This window comes from Oryzias latipes, chromosome 16 (assembly GCF_053564925.1).
Source record: "Oryzias latipes strain Hd-rR chromosome 16, Olatipes_Hd-rR_3.1".
Lineage (NCBI taxonomy): Eukaryota > Metazoa > Chordata > Actinopteri > Beloniformes > Adrianichthyidae > Oryzias > Oryzias latipes.
The window spans coordinates 13858140-13881244 of record NC_136252.1 but is presented as its reverse complement, the minus strand read 5'-3'; the positions used below and the strand labels follow the sequence as shown (position 1 = coordinate 13881244).

The window sequence follows — 23105 nt, the reverse complement described above, 5'->3', positions numbered from 1 at the left end:
ACGCTTGTGGACTGCAAGAAGAAGCCAGAGTACCCAGGAAATGCATGCAAACTCCACAACAAAAGCCTGGGAGTCTTCTTTCACTGCCACAAAGCTCCTGGCAACAGTCATACCATAGGAAAAACAAGCAGAAACACCAACTCACTCATGATATAAAACCCTAGCTTTAGTGGTGTATTAAAATCTTTAACATTCCATTGGAAATCTGTGAAAAAACTACAATCGCTCCAAAAATTCCCATGTCCACCACAAAAATATTTCAATAAGATTCTGGTAGCTTGAAATAAATGGCAGAAAGTTCTATCTACACAAGTGGTAAAGCGTGGCACTAAAGTCCAAGAACCAGATGTGTGTGTGTGTGGGGGGGGGGGGGGGGGGGGGGATGCATCTTAAACCTAAAAACACACACGGTTTGTGGAAAAAAATAAAAAAATAAAAAAATAAATATAAATATCGTTTTTATCCAACTTGTGTATTCAAAAGTATACGCAATTTGTTCTCCGGGTTTTTTTTTTTTTTTATCTCCTCTCTTATGATCACTCATCTAATCCCTCTTTAGAAAACCCAACCAATGTAGAACTTTATACGTCTGGTCCTCATGCAAACACATGCAAAAAGACAATCTGAGAGCAGACGGTGATCTTCAGTCCTTTCTGTCTGGAAACGACCTTTTAGATTATATTATTCAGCCGTTTATGTGGCGTCTTTGAGAAATAACTGATTTTTTTATTTACTTCACAAATACGATCTTCTTTATAGAGATTAATATCATCCAGCCTGATGTCTGTAAATCTAAAAGCTTTATTTAAAACATTTGGGACACCGTTGGAGAAAAAGCCTGTTTTAAGTGCAACAGCGCCCTCTTGTGTTGAATATGGACATCTACAGTGATGTGCAATTCTGCAGTTTTATTTTTCTGTGACTCCGTTAAAACTGTGCTTTTTTGTTGCTGTCTGGACTCAGGACAACAGGTGTGTGACAGTACAAAGCGCCAGAACATAAAACATCCTCTTACCAGTCATCTTGTAGCCGCTGGCAGCTAGCTGTCCCGCCATGTATTCTCCGTCTGAATTGTTGTGACTGCAGCCCCAAGTTTTCATCCAGATTTTCTGCATGCCAGGAATTACACTGAAACAGAGGCAAACAGGGATCTTCATCTAATCTTTGCTCTCCTTAAACACTAATGTCCTCTCGAATTCAGTTTTCTCTTTACTGCATCGTTGCAGAGCGGTCGATAGGAAAAGGGCTTGAGAATCTAAAAGATTTCTTTCTGGCTTTTAACAAAAACTTAAACCCAACAAACACTGAAAGCTGATGAGAAGCTGCACCGCTGCAGTGTCCTTTCCAGAGGCTTAGTGATGGGAAAGTCATACAGACAAACTGCATTCAATTTGATAAATCACTCACTTTTGTAGAACTGATTTTCGTAGATGTTCTGAAATTACTGAAAGGCCTACTGGTGATCAATTAAATCTGTAAAATGAGTCCATTAATACTAGGAAAATAAAATAATAAGATATGTGTTATTAAAAAAATTACAGCTGGAAAACAATTCATAAATCCATACATGAACGACAAGAATGCCCAAGTCAATATTTTTAGAAGCACGTTTTCTAGAAATACCGACTTTAGTCTCACAAGAAGACAAATAGTTTTTCATTGGAGATCACTGAATGTTCAAGGGAATGCCTAATTTAAAAGTTGATTCCAGACGACAGCATTAGCACCATTTCCGCCTGAGTTTGAGCATGACTAAATGATATGAGTGTGATGCCTGTCGCTATAGAGGATCTTTGTGGTGTGGGAGGCACGTCCACATCAGCTAAGATACCTGGGGGGTATTCCAGGAAGCATGTTTGAACTACCCTGACTTTAACCCTGAACTCTGGCTGAAATCCGCCTGAACTTGCTTACTCTGGGTGTGTCAGTTCCAAAAGACCAGATATGAGTTGGCGTAATTACGCTCGACTTGGTAACCCTGGGTTAATGCGGGTGCACGTCAAGTACATAAAAACCTTCTCAATGGAACGCCAATTTCTGGAGTCACCATGGAAACGCGTGGTGAAAAAAAGAGAGCGCTATATTTCAGTGAGACTGAGTCTGAGATTAATGACGGCTATGAAGATTATACGTCCATCAAAAAAGTAAAACGGCTGCATCCGAAGAAGAAAGAGTTTTGCTTGTAGTAGAAGAACAGACAAAGTAAACGCACGAGTTTCTGATCTTATTTCCATTTTCCTTGTGAAGCATATATTTAAAACGTATCCAATTTTGCCAACTTAAATGAATTACTTGGTACTATTGGTAACAAGTAATTGAGTTAAATTTATTCAACCTACTTTCTTAGGTCTATAAAACTTAATTAGTGTTTATTCAACTCAAATTTACAGATTTATTTAACTAAATGTCATATTACTCCAATTCAATTATTATTGTTTCCACCTTAAGGAATAATAATTCTTGAACTCTCAAATGTCTAAGTTTGAGCCGGCAGATATGCTCATTTTTATAACAATAAAAAGAACAGAACGATACACATTTGGAGAGTAAATCCATTTAAGAATTCATCGACATTGTCATTACATCATTTGGCTGTAGGGGTGCTATATAAACTCATCATCCTCTCCCTCCCTCTTACTCATGGTGCAGAGACTTGAGCAAAGTGGGACAAAGTAACTCGGCAAAACACAGTAAAACAGCTAAACAACTAAACACATTTGGTCAAAAACCCACACTTAAACCCAAATCCGTCCAGAGAGGCAAAGGGAATGGTATCCCACAATCCCTTGCGGTGCCGATCTAACAGCAGCACCAAAGTTACACCTACTTAATTGAATTAATTTGAATGAAAGTAAAATAACTGTCTGAAAACAAATTGTTATTTTTAAACTGACTTAACAAAAAAATGATTTTTAATTATCTTAACTGAAGCAAATAATTAAGTTAGATCAACATAGTTTATTTTTCCAACATCCATATGTGGTCTTATCACCCTCTCACAGTGGAAAAAGTATTATCTGAGCTTCTTCATCAAATCAAATCAAATCAAATCAACCTTTATTTATATAGCACTTTTTCAACAACATATGTCACTCAAAGTGCTGTGCATAAAAAACAATAAAATTTGAAAACAAGATGACAAGACAAACCGTGCGACAACCCCCACCCCGCAAAAACACACACACACACACACCCACACACATCAAAAAATAAATAAATAAATAAAAAAGTGATAAAATGATAGAATGTAGAGACCAAGCTTTGTCCTGAAGTGGGGAAACGATATTTTGGGGACATGTCCACATCAGCGACCCCCCAACCCAAGTTCACGGAGAACACTACCACAGAACCCCCCAGATCCGATCAAAAGAGTCAGACCCAGGAGATCCCACTGCAGCAGTTCACTGAGAAGGGTCAGTCACCGATGTGGAGGATCCCTCAGAGGGAAACACTGGAGTGTAATAAAATGTAAAAGGAATAAAATTTAAGTATATATAAAACATGGACAAAAAACAAATAATTACATAAACCTTAATAGGCATATGAAATAGTAAGAGCAACTTAAAAATTAATAGAATACATAAATAAATGTATTTACATACACATATAAAACTAGTTAAAAGAAAAAAATAAATAAAAAATAAATAAATAAATCCTAAAATTTAACTAAAAGCTAAATTAAAAAGGTAGGTCTTAAGCCTTCCTTTAAAAACATGAACTGTCTCTGCAGCCCTGAGGCTCTCTGGGAGGCTGTTCCACAGGCGAGGTCCGTAAAAACTGAATGAGGCCTCGCCGTACGTTTTTGTTCTAACTTTTGGGATAACCAAAAGGCCTGTATCAGAGGACCTCAGGGTCCGCGAGGGCTCATACTTTAAAATCATGTCAGATAAATATGAAGGCCCGAGACCATAAAAACATTTGTAAACCAATAAAAGAACTTTAAAATCAATTCTGAATTGCACAGGGAGCCAATGCAGCGATCTTAAAACCGGTGCAATGTGTCCCCGCCCCCCGGTCCTCGTCAGAACGCGTGCTGCTGAATTTGGCAGCAGTTGAAGATTTGCTATTCTTGTTCTGGGAAGACCAGAGAGCAGAGCATTACAATAATCTAATCTGCTGGTAATAAAAGCATGCATTAGCACCTCTGTGCTGGCAAGAGAGAGAAATGGGCGGACTCTGGCTATATTTTTTAGATGATAAAATCCTGTTTTTGTGATATTTTTAATTTGTGGGATAAAATTCATCGCAGAGGCAAAAATGACACCCAGGTTTCTCACACACTGAGAAGTTTTGTAATTCTTTAGTTTAGATAAAACTATCTCTCTCTTGTCCTTAGAACCGATCACTAAAACCTCTGTTTTGTCCTGGTTTAGCTGTAGGAAGTTCTCTGCCATCCATGACTCAATGTCTAAAATGCATTTTAAGAGTGTGTTGACCGACTCTTCATCATCATCCACTAAATCATCTTCAAATGGACACGCCAAGCTTCTTCACCTCTCTGAAAACCAACTAACCTTCAACTAAACCTGCTCCAGACCAGGTTATGTTCAGAGCATGAGTTGCCATGGCAACTTGACATACCCTGAAACATACCTCCATTTCAGACATGGCCGTTCACGAACACTAAAGTCTAGAGACAAACACCACAGGGCCCATGTTTAACATAAACGTACGCACTATTTTTAATGAATACTTGAAGTCCTTCAGTCTACATGTACAATCTTTAGAAACTGTCAGTTTCAAACTCAGATCAGATGAAGTCAGATGAAGCATATTCTGGCGTACCTGTCAGCTTGGAGCTCTTCGTCGTTTAGAAGCTCTTTCTTCTTCTTGGGCCTTGGTATGATGTTCTTTCTCGCAGACTGTCTTTCATGGGGGGTGGGGTCCGTGGAAGACACCATGTCCTCAATATCTTCAATCACGGGGTCGCAGGCGGAAGGCATGATGATCTGAAAGATCACAGTTCGACTCTATAAAGAACGACTCAGAATCCACAGAGATAACTTAGCTCTGTTAAAAGCAATCATTCAAAGAATTTTATCTGAAATTAGCACGTGCATTTATGATTAAGAGTAATTATATTTGAATGATTTACATCTACATGTACAAGTATGAATATACATTTTCTAATCAGTTCATGAACAACCATCCTAAGTTAGATATGCCTATGTGAAGATATATACACATACATTTCTGTGGTCTATCTTCTTAATTCTATTTTTGTTTTGGTTGCTTAAAGTAACCGATTCCAAATATAAAACATATAACAAATATTTAGAATACACAAGAAACACAAAACAATTCTTTAGTCATCCCGTCAACGTAGTCTAAATTAACTTACTATAAGCCAAACTGAAAAAGACAACAGGTAAACACGATTTGGCTCTAAAAAAAAAATTAAAAAAAACTATTCCAACCTTCTTATGTGATATTTGTGCAAGTCAGTAACGGCACTACCCTTGCTTGAGTAACTTAGAATGCAATTCCTGTGTCAAAACACGGATAACTGTAGTACAATTTTATAGGACAACCGTTAGCATTAGCCAGCTTGCCCACGTGCCTTACCAGTTGTAAAACACAAGAGTTGTATCTACTATTTGTGTAAATTACCTGAATCGTAATGTGGTTATATTGTCCAATGAATCCAATCTTCGGGTCAAATATGCGCCCAATTGATAAACTGCTGTTGTTTACACCACAGGACAGTTGTCACAACTTCTCCTGCGCCATTCTCGGAAATAGACGGAAAGACGGGAGGGACAAAAATTTAGCGTTCAAATGCTGAGCGCGATTTAATGACTTCAAATTAATACTGCTACAAGAAATAAACAAAACAATTTGTAGTTTATATTTCCTTTATTCATTTTTTTTAATAACAAATACCCATAGTACAAAAACAAATCTTTTCAATCGCACACATACAAAACTTAAATTTCTCATTTAACTGATATCAAAATTGTAACTAATCGACAATTACTTGAAATTTCAGCTTTTTCATTCATGCATCGTGACTGTAAAGTTTCTGAATTTGGTTGAACAAGGCAGCAATATTGAAATGTTACTGAAAAGTTGATTTCCTATGGAATAGTAGAGTTTAACACGAGTTTTTGTTTTCCTTTTTTTTTCTTGGTGTCCATCAATGCCACTTCAGTTTGAATTACACTTTATTAGATTTAGTCTAATACTAAGTTTATGCAAGTTCTAAAGACCCAAATATAAACTTTTTATTCTATAGCCACCTAAATGTTCAGCAGCACAGCAGACCAGCTGTCACCGACACCAAAATCCATCACAAGGCCACACAGAGACCAACTACCGCACGCACTCACAACTCAAGACTACACAATCAACCTAATCATACACACGCTTGTGGACTGCAAGAAGAAGCCAGAGTACCCAGGAAATGCATGCAAACTCCACAACAAAAGCCTGGGAGTCTTCTTTCACTGCCACAAAGCTCCTGGCAACAGTCATACCATAGGAAAAACAAGCAGAAACACCAACTCACTCATGATATAAAACCCTAGCTTTAGTGGTGTATTAAAATCTTTAACATTCCATTGGAAATCTGTGAAAAAACTACAATCGCTCCAAAAATTCCCATGTCCACCACAAAAATATTTCAATAAGATTCTGGTAGCTTGAAATAAATGGCAGAAAGTTCTATCTACACAAGTGGTAAAGCGTGGCACTAAAGTCCAAGAACCAGATGTGTGTGTGTGTGGGGGGGGGGGGGGGGGATGCATCTTAAACCTAAAAACACACACGGTTTGTGGAAAAAAATAAAAAAATAAAATGTCCATAGAAGAGGACACTTTTGTGCATTCAAATTAGTTTGACTAGTTTTCGCTCCATCGAGAAGTTGGGATGCTTTTGATGACAGTATTAGATTTTTCTTTAAAAATAATAAGTTTTAGGGTGTTTGTAAGAACATTTCTAGAGTAAAAAAGAAAAAGAAAAATACCTTTGCACACAAATAAGATGAAATTTCTTAGGAATTACATTATATTTTTTGCCATCCTTCCGAAAAGAACAAATATATAGATCACAGTGCGACAAGGGGCTTACATGTGGTTTCTTACACCTGAGTGTAAATTCTAAACTCACAGGAAGCAGAATTTATGAAAAAGTGGGGGCTTGAGAGCGTCTCTCATAATGGCATTGCCCTGTACACACTAACTGCTGCTCAACATTTAGTGAGAGGTAGCCTATAGTACCATGTGCGTTGGAAAACAAGAGAAATAGAAAACTGTACATCAACTTGCAGGCTAGCCAACTCTTCTGCAAGCTGGAGCTGTTATAACTTAATTACCCTGCACACACACACACACTCACACACACAACAGCTCAAGCCAAAAGCAATTGGGTAAAAGTCAACACTAGCAGCAGAAAGATTACCTGTCTGACGTGTTTCTCTAGGGAACCACCATGAAATGATTCCCCGTGTTTAAATTGAGTCTCTTTTAGCGGCGATCCTTCGTTTTTAGCTGACCATAAAGCTAGCTTAACATTCTACAATGCATTTACTTTCAACCAAAACACAAAACAAAAACAGGGACAGATATTAAACAGGACAGCCTTTCACCCAACTTCATCATCACGTTACAGAAAGTGTCACCATGGCAACAGGCCTCAACATTTTAGTCCTGAATGACAGAAGTAAGAGATGTTCATACATCCTCATCATCATCAGGGGGGAGGGGGCTTTTTCTAGTGTAAACTAAGCAAAATTTCTCCATCATTGCACAAAAGTTTTGAAGGTTCTTTTAGGACAAATTGACTAGAAATGGCAATCTCTGTGGTTAAAGAGCGTCGACTATCGATGCTTCATTAAAAATAAAAAAAAAGAGTTTAGAGCACAATACTATAACGCTCTATTGTGGGATCCTTTTTGCAGACAGAAACCTCTGCTCTCCACACATAACCGTTTATTACCTGCAGTCATAATAGATGGGTAGCAAATACTTTAAAAAAAAATTTTTTTTTACTTTCTAATTTTTTTCTCTACATTTGCACACAAACAAGCCTAATAAGCAATAAAAACAGTATACGCCTTCAATCACAGACCATTGGTGTACCCAGTTCAAAACAATTCTTCCCCATAGCACATGGCAGGAACACATTACAGATGATGGTTTTTAGACTAAAACAGCCATAACTTCATCTACAGAGATTTTTCTTCTAAAAAAGGTTTTTCCTGCTTTTCATATTTTATTTTGAGTGATCATACTGCTGTGCCAAATCCAATTATTAACCAGGACACGTGTGCAATGCCACGTGGTGTGGGGAGGTGTAAGACAGGTTGCTGCTTTTGTTGGTTTCTGAGACAAACTCAGACATTTCTACCACCCGTGTAAAACAGCAGGGTACTCTTCATTGGAACAGTGGAAACATCATGGACAACATGGCGTTCGGCTCCAGCATCCCTGCGTTTCTGCTCCATTTTTTTTTTTTTAGCGAATGCTAGCTGCACAGAAGGTCATCCAAGCCAAGTGAGGGTATTTTGTCAAAGTCACAAGCGTCAAACAAGTCGCTTATTCCCTGGTCGTCTTCTAGACCCAACAAATATTCATCTTGTTCCAGAATGGGGGGTTCAAGGTTCAAGAAAGGCCCTAAGGATGATGGGATCTGGTCTTCTGTCTGCTGCAATAGACTGGTGTAAGGAGACAAGATGGGGGAGAGGGTGGTGACGGAGACGGCGTTGGAAGAGGAGGCGGGTGGAGAGATGAAGGTCCTGGGGGAAGTTGTCGTGCAGCTGGAATCTGTTGACAAAGAAATAAATAAATGTAAACTTGGTATCACCTCTGTAAAAGCTGAAATGTTCACAAGATTCAACGTAACAGAAGTTCATAGTTCTAAACAGGGCTGTAAATGAACCTTTTGGGTTAATAAACACCTTCACTGTTATTTTAACTAAAGATACTTCTGATCTCTGAACCTTTTTATGAACAAACAAAAAAGAATGAACTGTGACTGCAGGAGTGTGGTTAAAACAGCTGTCTATTGTTAAGCATTCCTTGATTTTAAATGTTCTGCAGCTTAAGCCTGATGCAGGATGGATGATGATGGGATCCAGTTGTGCAAATATATAATAATAAATAATATATATATATATATATATATATATATATATATATAAAATAAAAATGCAGAGAAATAAAATCCCTTCCTTTGTACCAGTACAAAGAGTCGCTGATGTAATGTAAATGTGCTAGAGATTCAGATCACATTTCAGGTAAGGGGGGGGGGGGCAGTTTTGCAAACCTGACTTTTTAAGAAGAGAAAGTGCCGTAATAAGGCATTTTTTGTTACAATGATGCAACCTGGCAATAACACAAAACTCCAGCAATAATAGGAGTTTTTTCAAACCCCAAAAAAGCTGGAACAAGAGGCGGCCCTTGGATAGATATGGGTAATGAAGCGCGGCTGCACTATGACATCCAGCTGAAAACAGACCTTGAACAACTTTAAGGAAGGGCGAGTTCCCATTGATGTCTGCGCCGCCATTTTTCACAGGACTTCCGATGTCGTTCTCTTCGGTGCACAGCAGGACTTCTATTGGGCCTTTGGTGCTGGTCAAGTGGATGGATAAACTCTGGGAGACAACAAATTGTCACATGAGAACAGTGGGGGTTGCAGGAAAAGTGTCACAGAGGTCCAAAGAAAATGAGGAGGCACAAGAGTGTTGACAAAACGTATCTACGTCATTATAGATATAATCAATCCAAATTGGCAAGAAAGCGCTTCAAACGAAATTCATTTCTTACACACTGCACATGGAATTTTGTGTTTTCAAAAATACAGAAAACCCTAAATAACAGCAGCGTGAGGCGTCTGTTTCTGTGCTCATGAACACACCTCGTCAGGGTCCGGGACCTCAAGCTTGGTGTCTGTCGGCGCCTTAACGACAATCACAGTTTGGTCTCTCAGGCTCCCCACCTGCTTGATGTCTTGATATGACACATAAGCATACGTGCAAACAGAAAAGTTAAAGAAAAAAAATAAACAAAAAAGAAGCATCAAGCTGACAAAAACATGGGTGCCTGTACTGTTTGTAATTAGTTTTTAAAAATTTTATTATTCTTTTATGATTACAATGCTACTGAAACGCACTAATTGCCATGTGAAGGATCAATAAAGTAATTCTTTATTAATTCTTAAGTAATTAATTCTTAAGTAATTCTTTATTGATCTTTATCGATTTCGAATATTTCTCTATAGAAATGTCAGTTTTCTTATGCAAGCAAACATAACTAAGAATCCTCGAACTGAAAACCCCACAAGTAATTTACTTGCACCTTAAGAAAGATTATGGGAGTTACAGCACTGTTTCAGTGTAAACATCGAATTCTGGCACATTTTCTATTTAAACATTTGGCAAAACCTCAGTGGAGAAACAATTTAAACCCGAGTTAAAGCCCTTTTCAAGTCAGGTATTACCTAACATATAATAAAGCTTGCATAGCAGTTGGTATGAAAAGCAGAAATTTGATTTTGGGAGATAAAGATTAAATGAAACTACAAGTTTATCTACCTAAGAAACCAATACATTATCAGAAACTAAAGGATATTTTTGGTTGCTGGGCAACTCGCTCATGTGCCTCATATCCTGGGAGCATCTCTGGATGAGTTGTTCGAGTCGCTGCTCCTCTTCGCCAAGAGCAGAAACTTCTGCTGTCAGTCTTTGTCTCTGGCTCAGAGCCCCTTCAACCTCCAACAGACTGCAGCCCCTGTGAGTGAGAAGAGTGCGAGGACAGCCGATCAGAGCAGATTTAGCACCAACTGTCTTCTCTATGGAAGCTCATTTGGCATCTAAGCTTTTCACTCCGTTTTTATTTCATTTAAGAGTACAAAAAAAAAGGGTTTAGATCTTAGCTTTCAACTTTTGACAGAATTAAAGGGCTTATATCATCCAAAGATAAACTTTTTGAGCTTTTAACTTTTCTCTTTTCCATTAATGCATTTCTGGTATTCCTCTCAAAACCTGCTCTCTGAACACCAGCCCCTCCCAATCTATGAAAGCGAGTGAGCCTTCACCTTGTGACATCACAAAGTGGGGAGCAGCCTCCGCCCCCAGGCTAACACAAACACCCACTCTCTCTGCTGAGCTGGTGGCGATGGACTGAACACTTTCCTTTAATATGCACATCCATCTTTGCAAAAGTTAAAATGTTTTTGCTATCGTGGGCGAAACACAGACACGCTGTTGGGGCGGCTCTTTTTTTGTTTGTTTTTTACTTCCTGTTAGGAAAAGGAGCTTGCGAAAATAACTCATATTTCATTAAAATATGTGTCCTTTAGTGTTTCAGTGGAGAAAAAAAGTATTCATTCAGCCACTGTGTGTACAAGTTCTCCCACTTAAAAAGATGAGAGGTCTGTAATTTTCTTTCCCCACCTATTCGTGTTTTAATTTTCGCAGATTTTTTTTTTATTAGTCATGTGACTCCTCTGGTTCATCACAAAAAGCTCAGACAACTCAAGACACTTAAAGGAGACTTTTGCATCTGAGAAAGGCGCTGCGGGAATTTCTGAGGAGGGGCGGAGATGAAGAGTACGCAGCAAAAGAATATTTAACAGCGAGCAACAGCTGGTTCCACCGCTTCCTAAATCGCTGTAACCGAGGTTGTACGCGGGGAAACTGCATCAGCTGGCCGATTAAATATCCTGAAACGCCGATGAAGATAATCGTGGAAAATATTTATCATCCAGATAAATAAAGTCTGGATGAAACCGACCAACTCTGGAAGAGGCGACGCTCGAATGGAATTTGCCCCACTGTGTGTAGATATAGTTTGCCCTGAAAGGCTTAAGGATAGCATGATATAGGCCCTTTAAAAGCATAAATAAGCACATACCTCATGTACATTTATTAGAATAAACAGATGTACAACAAAGCTTGTGGCCCTTTCTATTGAAAATATAAAAGGCATGTTTAAACGAGAAAAACAATAGAAGAAAAAAGCTTACATCCACTGAATGTTGTTTTTGGATTTCTTCTTGATCAGATGAATACCTTCTAGTACATTAGTAATATCATACAGCCTCCGTTTTTGTACCTAAAAAGAAGACTCCAGTCATTTACTTGCATCAACAGTAAAATTCTACAAAAATGAGAGATTCAAGGCCTGATTGGTAAATGGCGTATACTTATATAGCGCCTTATTTCCTACAAGGAAAAAGCGCTTTACAGTCACAGACCCATTCACCCAGTCACACATTCACACACTGGTGGCCGCTCCGCTGCCAAACACAGGCGCCCGCCTACCACCAGAGGCAAGGTGGGGTTCAGTGTCTTACCCAAGGACACTTCGACTCATGGGCGTGCAAGGCGGGAATCGAACCTGCAATCTTACGATCATGGGTCGACTGCCCTACCGCTGCACCACGGCCACCCTTGGAGTTCTTGGAGTTCTGTCCCCAAGTTCGTATAGATTCACACCAAAATCTAATGACTGAAAGTATGTTTTCCAAAATTATTCGGAAATCTAGTATATAAAACAGAATATTCTGTTCCGCATGTTTAAGTTCTACATCTCCCTATTTTGGACAAGGGCTGCAAGTATTGATGCTCCTTCCAAACTTCCTCTTACTTTCAAAACCTCTGGCACACACGGTGGCAGTGATAGTGAGAGCTTTAGCTTTGTGGGGAATGATGTCTGCAAAAACACCACACCACGGCTGATCTCCACTTTACTGGCAGTAGACGATGGTTGCCGTGGATATTCAACACTACCCTGGATCTCAGGTCTTCATTACATGATTCCTGTGTCCTTACTGTGTTTGGTTTACACGTGCAGACAGAAAACTATCAAATATATTGAATGCACATTCAAATCAAGTGGGAAAAAAAGGTTTTACATAACCAAGACTATATATAATCGACATTTATGTAAAATGCTACATATTATGTTGAAAATGCACTTTCAATGTCTTCCATTTCCAGGATGGAAGTCATTGAAAGCCATTTAGTTAAACATGAAGGACAAAATAAACACTAAAGTATTGTGCATTAGAAACCAATCTAACAGCATTAGACCTCCATCCAATGCTGTTGATGGCATGACTCCTTTCATGGCTAAAACCTGGTTCTTAATAAAACTGAACTGTGAATTCAAAGAAACCTGCGTAAAAATGAATTTATTGAAATTCAAGTAAGCCTTATTCGGGTGCACCTGTACAGATGGTTGACCCGTATATTATAATATTTGTAAAGATTAACGCAAGTTACTCGCACTTACGGCGTAGGAGTGATGCTGTTGTTCGGTGTCCTCAACACGACACTAGTCATTAGTAACGAGTAGGGCTGCACGATATGAGGAAAACTTGCGATATGCGATATTAGTGATCGATATTGCGATAACGATAAATTTGCGGTAAATAAACAAATAGAAAAATAAACAAAAACATCATTCCCATTTCATTGCAACAGTTTAAAAATTATACTCCAAATGACCCTCATGGACATGGGGGACAAACGTCAGGGTGGCTAACCCTGGTCCTCAAGAGCCTCAACCCTGTCTGTTTTCCAATTCTCCCTAGACTGCTCGATAATGATAACCAAAATCAGGTGTGTTCAGTCAATCAGGATGTGAAATCACTTGAGTCAGCCAATCAACAGCAAGCTGGTTAAGGAGAGCTGGAAAACAGGCAGGGTTGAGGCTCTTCAGGACCAGGGTTAACATAATAGGCCTCCATCTGATTGGTCAACAATGGGAAGGCGTCCATCAGATTGGTCAAAGCATAAAGGGATTTTATTTGATTCGTTAAATGCTTCAAGCTGCTAGAAGATTGTTTTAACACATTTTGGGTTTGCGATTTATTGCGATATTCGCCGTCTTTTGCGATATGCATATTGCAGAGCTGGATATTGCGATAACGATAAATTTGCGGTATATTGTGCAGGCCTAGTAACGAGCTGCAACCACAGGGTGTGCAGGTGATAAGCAACTGCCTGCAGGATGTCTGTCGGATGCCCACACAAACTCCGCTCCAATTGTCTAACTTCTAGCAGACAGTGCAAGAAGCCCACACCGTCTGTTCACTACGAGTGTTCACTACGACGCGTATTTAGCCGTATATAAGTGTGCTGCACTCAGATTTTGTCAAATTCCCTGTAAACTAACCCAAAAAACAAGATATTTAGAAATTATTTTCCCTAATAGCACAATCATGTTCTGGCCAACTAAACATACTGCATTTCTTTTATTGCATAATTGTTTAAAAACTGTGTACATCGAATATCAATGCATTTTTTTTCATATACATTAAACATGATTGTATTGCAAAGTTCAATTAGGATTAAAGTAACTTTCAGTGAACTTTTTAAATGGTTGTTATACATCTTTCTGCATCAGGTTGGACATTTTTTCTCAGATAATTTTTGCACAAAGCAGGAATTTTAGCTTAGATCAGTTATGTCCACTCCTGATTTTTCTGTCTATAACTGTACCTGTAAGGCTTCAGCTGCAAGGTTGAGGTCCAAAACACCATCGGATGACTGAGCGAGCAGGTCCACAAACTTCTTTGTTAGCAAGCCCAAGGAAGTGTCATAGCGCGTCTTTTCTGGTGGAGACTTTGGTGCTACATAGGATAAAGAGGAAAAACAAAGTTATTCTTAACTCTTAATTCCACAAATGCCAACTAAAAAGCTGTTGTTTTTTTCTTAAATCGAGGTGACCAGCCATCCGTCCATCTCCCAAACACTCTTAATCCCGTTTAGGGGTCACATGGTTGCTGGAGCTTATCCTCGCCACCGTTGGGCGAAGGAGGGGTACACGGCACGGCCACAGAGAGACAGACCACTGTTCACGCACTCACATTCACACAACTAGGGACGATTTAGAGATGTGAACTTATAAAGCATGTTTCTGAACAGTAGGATGACGGCGGAGAAAACCCACAAATGACAAAGTGCACATGAAAACTCCACAGCTGGGATTCGAACCAGGACCTTCTAACTGTAAATGCTAGACCACCGTGCAGCCCAGTCATGTGACTATTCTACAACAGATCATATTTCTGTTTTCCAGCAAAAGATTAAACTAAGATCATTATATATTTTTGAATTCCAGTAATGTAGTAGTTTTGATCGTTCATTGCAAGATAGAAATTAAGAAATGCACCTGATGTTGAAATTGGATATAATTTACCACAAGTCTAGGAGCCCAAGTGTGGACATCTTTTAAAACTTCTTAGACAACAGGTTGTTGCAATGAAAAAATAACCTCGCTTTCTACATTGGAAGCTTTAAATTTGAGGCTGAAATCTTTGAAGCTTGGCCCAGTTTCACTGCATTTCTGGCCTTCAGACAGAGCGGTAAGTCAAACACAGAGGATTTTGTGGTTTTAAGTGCTGCGGCTGCAGGCGCCTCAAAAGATCCTACCTCCGTGCAACTGACTTCAGTGCTTTCCACACATGAACAATTTAAAAAAAAAACAACAACAACAACGCTGTTGTTCTCCAGGGAGGGCAAAAGGTGGCAAAAATCATTGCATTTGATTTTGATTTAATAATTCAAAACATATTTGTAAGCAAACTGTGTATACTGAGCAGTTTGTTTCAACTATTCAAGCAAAGCTCTTTAGGATGGCCATATGTTTTTAATGCTACCTTTTTATTAGATATCATAAAAAATGCTAAATAAAAGGATGTGTTGCAGAATCCATGCAAACATACAAGTTTAGTCTGTTTAGGATTTGATGTGGAGAATCTACCGCTTCCATGAAACCAAAGTTTTGAGCCCTGTTCATAATGTGGGTCAAAAGAGACGTGACATCGTTTCAGGATGGTTCTCACTCAACCTCCTTGGTCATTTATCCTTAGAGTTGGACCGAGAAACCAACGGTTTTCTGCAAAAACTCACCGTTTTAGTGTCTTCAAGTAACATATTCCATCCCAAACAAGGGTTAGCTAGGACTAAACTGGAAAAATAAGGACAAAGGAAATCTGTTCTTTCATATTAAAAATGCTTTTGAACTTTCACTTTTGATTTGTACTCCTGCATTTACAAAACCATGTTTTTTTATTCTAGAGGCAAAAAAAACATTGTGCTTTACTTTTTTAAGTTCCTTGTTTTGTTTTTGGAAAGTTGAAAATACTTGTTTCAATCAGAGGAACTGCTGGTCATCTGAGGTGACGTCTTCAGTTTTATTCCTTTTTGTTCAAACCTATGAGAGCCAGGAAGTCGGTGTGCGAAGTGGAGTCGAGGGTTTCAGCCTGAAAGTACATCGCCTTACTTCTGGGTGTCTTTATGCGCGTCCCGTTGGCCGCTGGGCCCCCCCCTCTGCTGCGTGGCGTTCTGGCTGGTTCTAACTGGTACTGGTGGTCTGATTCATCAAGAGCCAACCGCCTCTTTGCCTGGAGGAAAAGGGTTATAAGAAAATATGGTTTTCTGACAGATGCTGGTAGTTTCATCTCCAGGGTTGCTCAGCTCAGTTTGAAGCTGAATTGTCAGACGATTCCCAAAACATTAGTACTATTACTTACATCAGGTTAGGGGAGGGGCTCGCCCCCACCCCTGAAACCAACTGCTATGAACAGAGGTGCAGAGGCAGCATCTGGACGGAAATTTACCCCAAAGCGTGTGGGCAGCTGTGGCTCAGAACGGACATATGACATTCTGAACATCAGCAGGTTCTTTGGGATATGTGTGTAACCATATTCTAAAAAAATCTAAACAAATGTATGATCTATGCATCCAGATTGTGTGAAAGACCACAAAAATGCACAAGTCTGAAAATCAGAGCGGGACGGCCATCATTTCACCTCAAACTTCATGACCAGTTGGCGTTCAAGCAGCTTTAAAACAAGACACCGTCATGATGGTCTCCGAGGGAAAAGAACCGTAAATAAAATAAAGAAAAAAAAAAGAAATACAGGATATCCCGATTCAAAAACTCCAAAATAAATGTTATAAAACATTGTAATGGCACACTTAAGTCATTGTTAAAGACCCCACTCCTATGAACTCGTGTTTTTAGCAGCATTTAAACGCATTATTTACACACAAATCTGGAGACGTCAACAGGGTCTCAAATCTGATGTGTGTGTGAATGTGGTTTTGTGTGTGTGTGTGTGTGTGTCAGGCGATTGGTCCGTACCATTTCATTAGATTAGGCTGCAGTAGTTTCCAGGTGCGTGTGCAGAAACTGTAATTACTTTTTGTAAGTTTTTAATATTCAATTTTACACACAATTGCAAGTACGCACAAAATGTATTGTATGAGTTACAAATAAAAAGAAATCAAATCAAGTGAGACTTTATTGTCTTCATGGTAACCATCCATAATAGAGCGACTATAAAGAGCAGAGTTGCTGCTTTCCTGTTTCCTGAACCTACAAACCCAACTAGAATCTATGGAGTTGGACCCAGAAACCATCAGTTTTCTGTGTTGGGGTCTTTAATATGATTCAAACAAATGAATCTAGGGGATGATTCCTCCTCAGAGGACAGAGAAGATGCATCTTCCACTAAACTTGCAATGGCATATAATTTATCCTTCAAAGTGTCAGCCATTTTAAAAAAATCAGCAGGAGTCTGTCTGGCTGCTCGTGGCTTCAGTCTGAGGTGCAGCCTGCTGGGGGGGGGGGGTTCGTGAAATGTGGAGAACACAGAAACCCAAATGTTTTCTGAACTCGTTTATCTGCGGTTCATGCATGTATGTAGAGAGAAGAACACATGAAACGTGCAGTTAGTTCCAAAGCAACAAGCTCGGGTTTCACTTCTCCTTCACTTGAAAGGAACTAAAATGTCACTTAAGTCACAGAGGACGTCAAAACCAGACGACAAAATAAAGGGGGGGAAAGGCAAGCAATGAGTTATTTTTGACAAAAATTTAATTTTATGGCGCTACTAGCTTGGAAAGCTAATATTTCTATAAGTTGGTTTGCCCACTTGGAGGAATCTATTGAGTAGTTTCGAAACAAAGCAGCTGCATTAGCTCAAATTTAGGAAGGTTCCCCTCCTCTTATGTCGGTAGAAAGCTACGAAAAGGGCCGAAAAACTCAACAACCAAGGTCTCCAATCCCACATAAAGACACCAACAGCAGCTACTAGGCCAGCGCTACCGTTACTCATCTCTTACCAGTACTTCCATCTGGCTGCAAAGGTGAAGAGGACCCTGAGCTGGGTGAAGTTAGCGAGTCTTATCTTAGAAGGCAGGGGGGCATTTCTGTACACGCAAAACTAGCTAAAGCTGGCGTTTTGCCCCCAGAAAGTTGACGAAAAGACTCTAAATCAGCCTGTTTGGGTAACTTAAGCTAGCGGTAGTTAGTTAGCTACATCGCTAGTCGTGGGATTGCCCTGGCTAAGCAGCTAACGTTAGCTGTCTAACAACAAGCTCGGCTAGCTAGCGAGCTAACATTTGTCGTACTTATGTTGGGTTCGTGAAAAATGTTGAGTGTTATTACCGGTGGTCTCCCCAGAGCGGGTCGTTGTCCTGCTCCGTTCGCCGCCGCTTGTTGTGGAGTTGTGTAAATGTTGTTGACCTGAGCCTCGGATAAACACACATTTGATGTCTGTGTAATATTGCAAGGCGGTGGTGTGGTTATTATTTGGATATACGTAGCGTTAGATTGACCGGGGTTCAAACGATCCGCGAGAGCTGTTAAAATTATATTACTGTCCAGAGGAGAACCCCCGACCTCTGCTAAAATCACTTTGTCCGGAGCCGAGGAGATCCCTCTTCTCATCTTGCGTATTCAGGGTAACCCCTCTCTTGTCTCTCAACTTTTAAGCCCGTGCGGCCGCTAATCCGTCGCAATGATTTCAAAAATAATCAGCCCAAAGTGTAGATAAACGTCTGAATGATCGACTTTTAAAAGTAAATTTTCCTTAAGAAGGTGCATTTAGGCAGATGCATCGGATTTAAAAGTAGCGCAACTCTCGTTTCCACCGACTAGAAATGGCTTCAGGAAACGGCCTGATGAATGAAGGGATACGGTTTACGCGCTCAAGAGCCCTCCCGCGAAACTCAGATTTCCCGGGGAATTTTCAAACTAAATTTACATGTCCGTCGCCATTGAGCCTTAGCTCAGGAGTTCCCGCCCACATCCCGACCGAACCGGCCAATTGGAGGACAGAGTTCGTCTCGCCACGTGCTCATTGGCAGTTGTAAACATGTGGCGTCACTTGTCACGCCTTGCATGCTGCAGATGTAAACGCCAGGTGGCGCCAGCAACACATTTTCCTCCAAACAGTAAGGCTGTTCGAAACGGAACGAAACAATTCAAAAATATGAATGCCAATGTAAAGAAAGCAGGTAATAGATTTGTTAATAACCATAAAAATCATTTTAATTCTTTGTTATTAAACGACAAAGATATTTATGTGTATTTTGGCGCTTAAAGTTAGAAGTGATTAAAAGTTGGGTAATAAGTTTAACCTTTATTTAAGAGTGAATAAAACTGCATGCATTTTCAATCTTACATTTCAATATATTCAATTCAATGGTGCAATATTTGAAACATTTTTTACTATGTCCATAGTAAAATCACAAAGAGACACCCTAAAAAATGCTATAAACTGCTTCTTCTCATGTAGAAAGAAAAAAACAACAATCACAATTATGTACAACATTAAAAACCACTGTGACACCAGCTTTTGGTTGATGTCATTTGGATATGGAAATGGTGTATAACAAAAATCAAAACAAAAATAAACCTAAAGACGACAATCAACAGAAATATATAACTACATAATACAAAGATAAGCCAATATCAAACTGGATAATTTGTCATGAAATGATTGAAAAATAGACACACATACATCCACATACACCTGTAAATAATGCAGTTATATTTACAATGAATCCTAAACAGTCCTAAATGCTCTTAGACCTACAGTACATCACACATTGAAACCATTAAATATTAAAATTGTCCAAACGAATTTAATTGTTTGAAAGTGTCAGGAACTGGTGATGGAGGACCCAAAATGCAAGAGACCAGGCTTGGTGACAGAAAATAAAACATTTAATAAACAAACTGAAAATTGACAAAACCCACGGCGCAACAAAAAGGTGACCTGACAAGGCAGAACTTGTAACCATGCACTTAAATAGGCTGAGGGCAATTAACTAAAATCACGACATCTATGGATCATGATGGACGAGGAACTGGTGTGACTGAGGGCATCTCAGAACCTGACCAAAAGTCACAAAAACCAAACAAAACCACAGAATCCTTACAGAAAAGGAGCGAGGCAACCCGATATAATCCCACCCTTATTATATTTTTCTGAACCTTTTATTTTAATTTTAAACATTAACTGTCATCATCCAGTTCCTAACTTCTGAACAGTTGTTTTTATTTTACCAGCACAAGTGCAGGTCTTGAAAAACAAGTCCATGATAGTAAATCAAATGACAAAGATAAGAGGAAAAAAACACTGTTTTACCTTTATAAAACAGGAGGTCCAACCTCCTTATAAAACCAAGGAGGTCAATGTGGACTTCAGAAGGTCCAGGAAGGCGGTACCCCCCCCCCCCCCCCCCGGTCATTCATGGGGAGGAGGTGGAGTGTGTGGACCACATCACGTTCTGGGGATCCACATCACATCCGACCTCACCTGGTCGCTGCACACATCCTGCCTGGTGAAGAAGGCTCAACAGAGACTCTTCTTCCTCAGGAAGCTTAAAAGGACGACTCTCACATCAACTTCTGGGGAACCTCTACAGAGCAACCATAGAAAGCCTCCTCTGTCTGAGTGCTACAGTGGGATGGGAGCTGCACCGCTCAAGACAGGAAAGACTTGGCCCGGGTGGTGAAAACCGCACAGGAGATTGTGGGAGGACCTCTCCCACAACTCGACTCAGTGTACGACAGCCAGGTTCGACGGAAGGCTGGTTGTATAGCTGCAGACCCCGCCCACCCGGGACGCCAACTGTTTGTACCTCTTCCCTCTGGAAAGAGATACAGGAGCATCAGAACCCACACGGACAGAGTGAGAAACAGCTTCTTCCCCAGAGCTGAGGTCCATCCACCCCCAACACACAGTCTTAACATAAGCCACTAATCCCCTGTCACTACACAGTCGACAGTTGACTGTGCTCTGGTTGCACTTTTATGCAACCATGAGTATGCAATATTCATTCCATGTGTGCAATATTCATCTTTTTTTACTGAACAGATTGATTCTGGTAACATATTCAGATCAACAATCACAAATAAGTACATTTATATCAGTTCAAGCAGAGAATTAGGAAAGAAATGTAGTTATTTAAGACGTTTCACACTTGAAACATATAGTGAGCCACCAACATGGTATGGTGGTTATCCATTCATTTTTAATGCATGAAAAATGTATAGTTATTGCATTACCTCAAATAAGTCCAATGAGTCAACAAATTTATCAGTATGCATCTGTGAAAACAGAATGACAGGAGGTTTAAACAGAGACATGCAAGGAAAAATAATAAAAATGAACAAAAGTAACATAACCTTGAAAAGAGTTAAATAAACCAGAGCTGTGTTTGTTGTGACATGAGGTGGTTGTAAACAGCAAAAACGATAACTATTTGAGGATGTATACTGTCAATCAGGTAATCTACAGAGATACAAAAAACATCATCATGGTAGGTTTGCATATGTAAGTAAGCAAAATAAGTAATTTTATAATCTTATTGCACCTGAATGTATGTCTCCTAAATGTGCTTCTTAGCTTGTTGTGTCTAATTTTTTTCACTTCTTTTCTTTTGTAGTTTTCTTTCTTTTTGATTTAGTATTGGTTATTAATATGTTGTTGTTTATTTTATCTTATCAGGCAAATTGTTAATCCACATGGACAAAAACCCTGGACATCCCCGTTAGCCCCATAAAATGGAGTGAGAAATAGTATAATTGTAATCAAACAGTTTTATTTAGACAATTGAAAAGTCCACTTTTGCTGAGTTTGTCAGTTGTTTATAATAGTTAAAATAACAGTGTGTCCTAAAAGGCCATTTATTCTGAAATGCTAAACTAAAAATGATTGCTAAATATTAATTCATTCATTCATCTTCTGCCGTTTATTCCCTTTCGGGGTCACAGGGCTGCTGGAGCCTATCCCAGCCACTTGTGGGCAAAGACAGGGGACACACTGGATGTCAAAAGTACATACATTTAACAAATATTGTTTTCTGTTCTAAATTTTTTTTTTTTTTTTTTTTGCCAAACTGTCTCTATGCAAAAAATGAAGGCAGTGTGGGAATTTTCTTTGATCAGTTTATGAATTGATGCTTTATCCTTGGCAAAATTCTCAACTAGCATCTCTTTATTTAACTTTACATGTGAAACACTTTTCACGGTTTTTAATGCTCAGTTAAAGGTTTATTTACCTTCTTTTTCTAACATGGAGTCACGAGACGTTTTCTAAATGAATGTTGGGTTTAGACCTCTCAGCTGGAGCTTGTGGGACTGAAACAGAAGCTCTCTAAGAAGCTTTGTGAAAGGAACCTTTGGTTCTGTCACTGATGTTTTTTCAACCAATGATAATAATAATAATAAACACATGCATGTTTTTTTGGCTTATGGGCACATACAACAGTCGGTGTACACAGCAATCCTGACCCTAAGACAAAGCTCTGTCAATCTGCAGCTTTTGTTTTATTAGCTATTGGTCTTTTCAAATTTACTGCTTACAATTTATTGTTTTCTTTTGTTGTATGGGATATTTGATATTTATGGTTTTATTAGCCATTTTCATGTATCAATTGCAAAATAATCTTACTTTAAGAAATGTGCTTCAGTGACTAGAATTTATTTCTTAAAAGAAAAAGGATTTCTTGATTTAAAAAAAGCAAATTTTTTTCCCTTTGTCAGATTTCTTTGCTTATTTGAGGAAAGGTTTTTAACTTTTAAGACTTATTTCCACTTCCAGGAGGTCTGTTTTTGCAGTGACTGCTCAGAGGCAACAAAAACTTGGAATAGGAATTGTGTCTTTTTAGCCAGAACTTCCCCATCTACATTGAAAATGCATCCAAAAGTAATTCCAGAGATAATATTTCATAGAAATGTCTCAGTCACACTTATCAGTACATCCAAATTTAGCTCAAACAGTCAAACAATTATTCTGTTTAAAAACTTCAACATTGCTGTTCAAAAATGTACATCCTTCGATTTAGCTTTGAA

General features: G+C 39.1%; 1 protein-coding gene and 1 long non-coding RNA gene across 3 annotated transcripts; both read right to left on the bottom strand.

The window, feature by feature from the left end:
- Window positions 1-553: 553 nt before the first annotated feature.
- Window positions 554-5759, bottom strand: LOC144984530 (uncharacterized). The gene is made up of 3 exons (XR_013648291.1): window positions 5611-5759; window positions 4786-4949; window positions 554-1128 (listed from the first exon to the last, which is right to left on the bottom strand). It is a non-coding gene; the product is annotated as an uncharacterized LOC144984530 (long non-coding RNA).
- A 78-nt stretch (window positions 5760-5837) lies between these two features.
- Window positions 5838-18998, bottom strand: LOC101158132 (transcription factor E2F3). 2 transcript variants are annotated; one of them, XM_023964331.2, is made up of 8 exons: window positions 18408-18998; window positions 16236-16356; window positions 14450-14580; window positions 11968-12056; window positions 10572-10730; window positions 9859-9973; window positions 9457-9595; window positions 5838-8762 (listed from the first exon to the last, which is right to left on the bottom strand). In XM_023964331.2, exons 1-8 carry the CDS (start codon window positions 18687-18689, stop codon window positions 8464-8466), a joined length of 1335 nt encoding a protein of 444 aa, XP_023820099.1. In that variant the 5' UTR covers window positions 18690-18998; the 3' UTR covers window positions 5838-8463. The 2 variants fall into 2 exon arrangements, with proteins under 2 accessions (XP_023820099.1, XP_023820100.1); XM_023964332.2 differs by lacking the exon at window positions 18408-18998 and adding an exon at window positions 18083-18344.
- Between the last annotated feature and the right edge of the window lie 4107 nt (window positions 18999-23105).

What these genes read in the sequence shown, in the direction of transcription:
- LOC101158132 (XM_023964331.2), bottom strand. Translation starts at nt 18,689, where the DNA reads ATGAGAAGAGGGATCTCCTCGGCTCCGGACAAAGTGATTTTAGCAGAG. An exon ending in GCGCATAAAGACACCCAGAA is followed by an intron (nt 14,581 to 16,235) that starts GTAAGGCGATGT and finishes TATCCTATGTAG; the next exon opens with CACCAAAGTCTCCACCAGAA. An exon ending in AAAAACAACATTCAGTGGAT is followed by an intron (nt 10,731 to 11,967) that starts GTAAGCTTTTTT and finishes TCTCACTCACAG; the next exon opens with GGGCTGCAGTCTGTTGGAGG.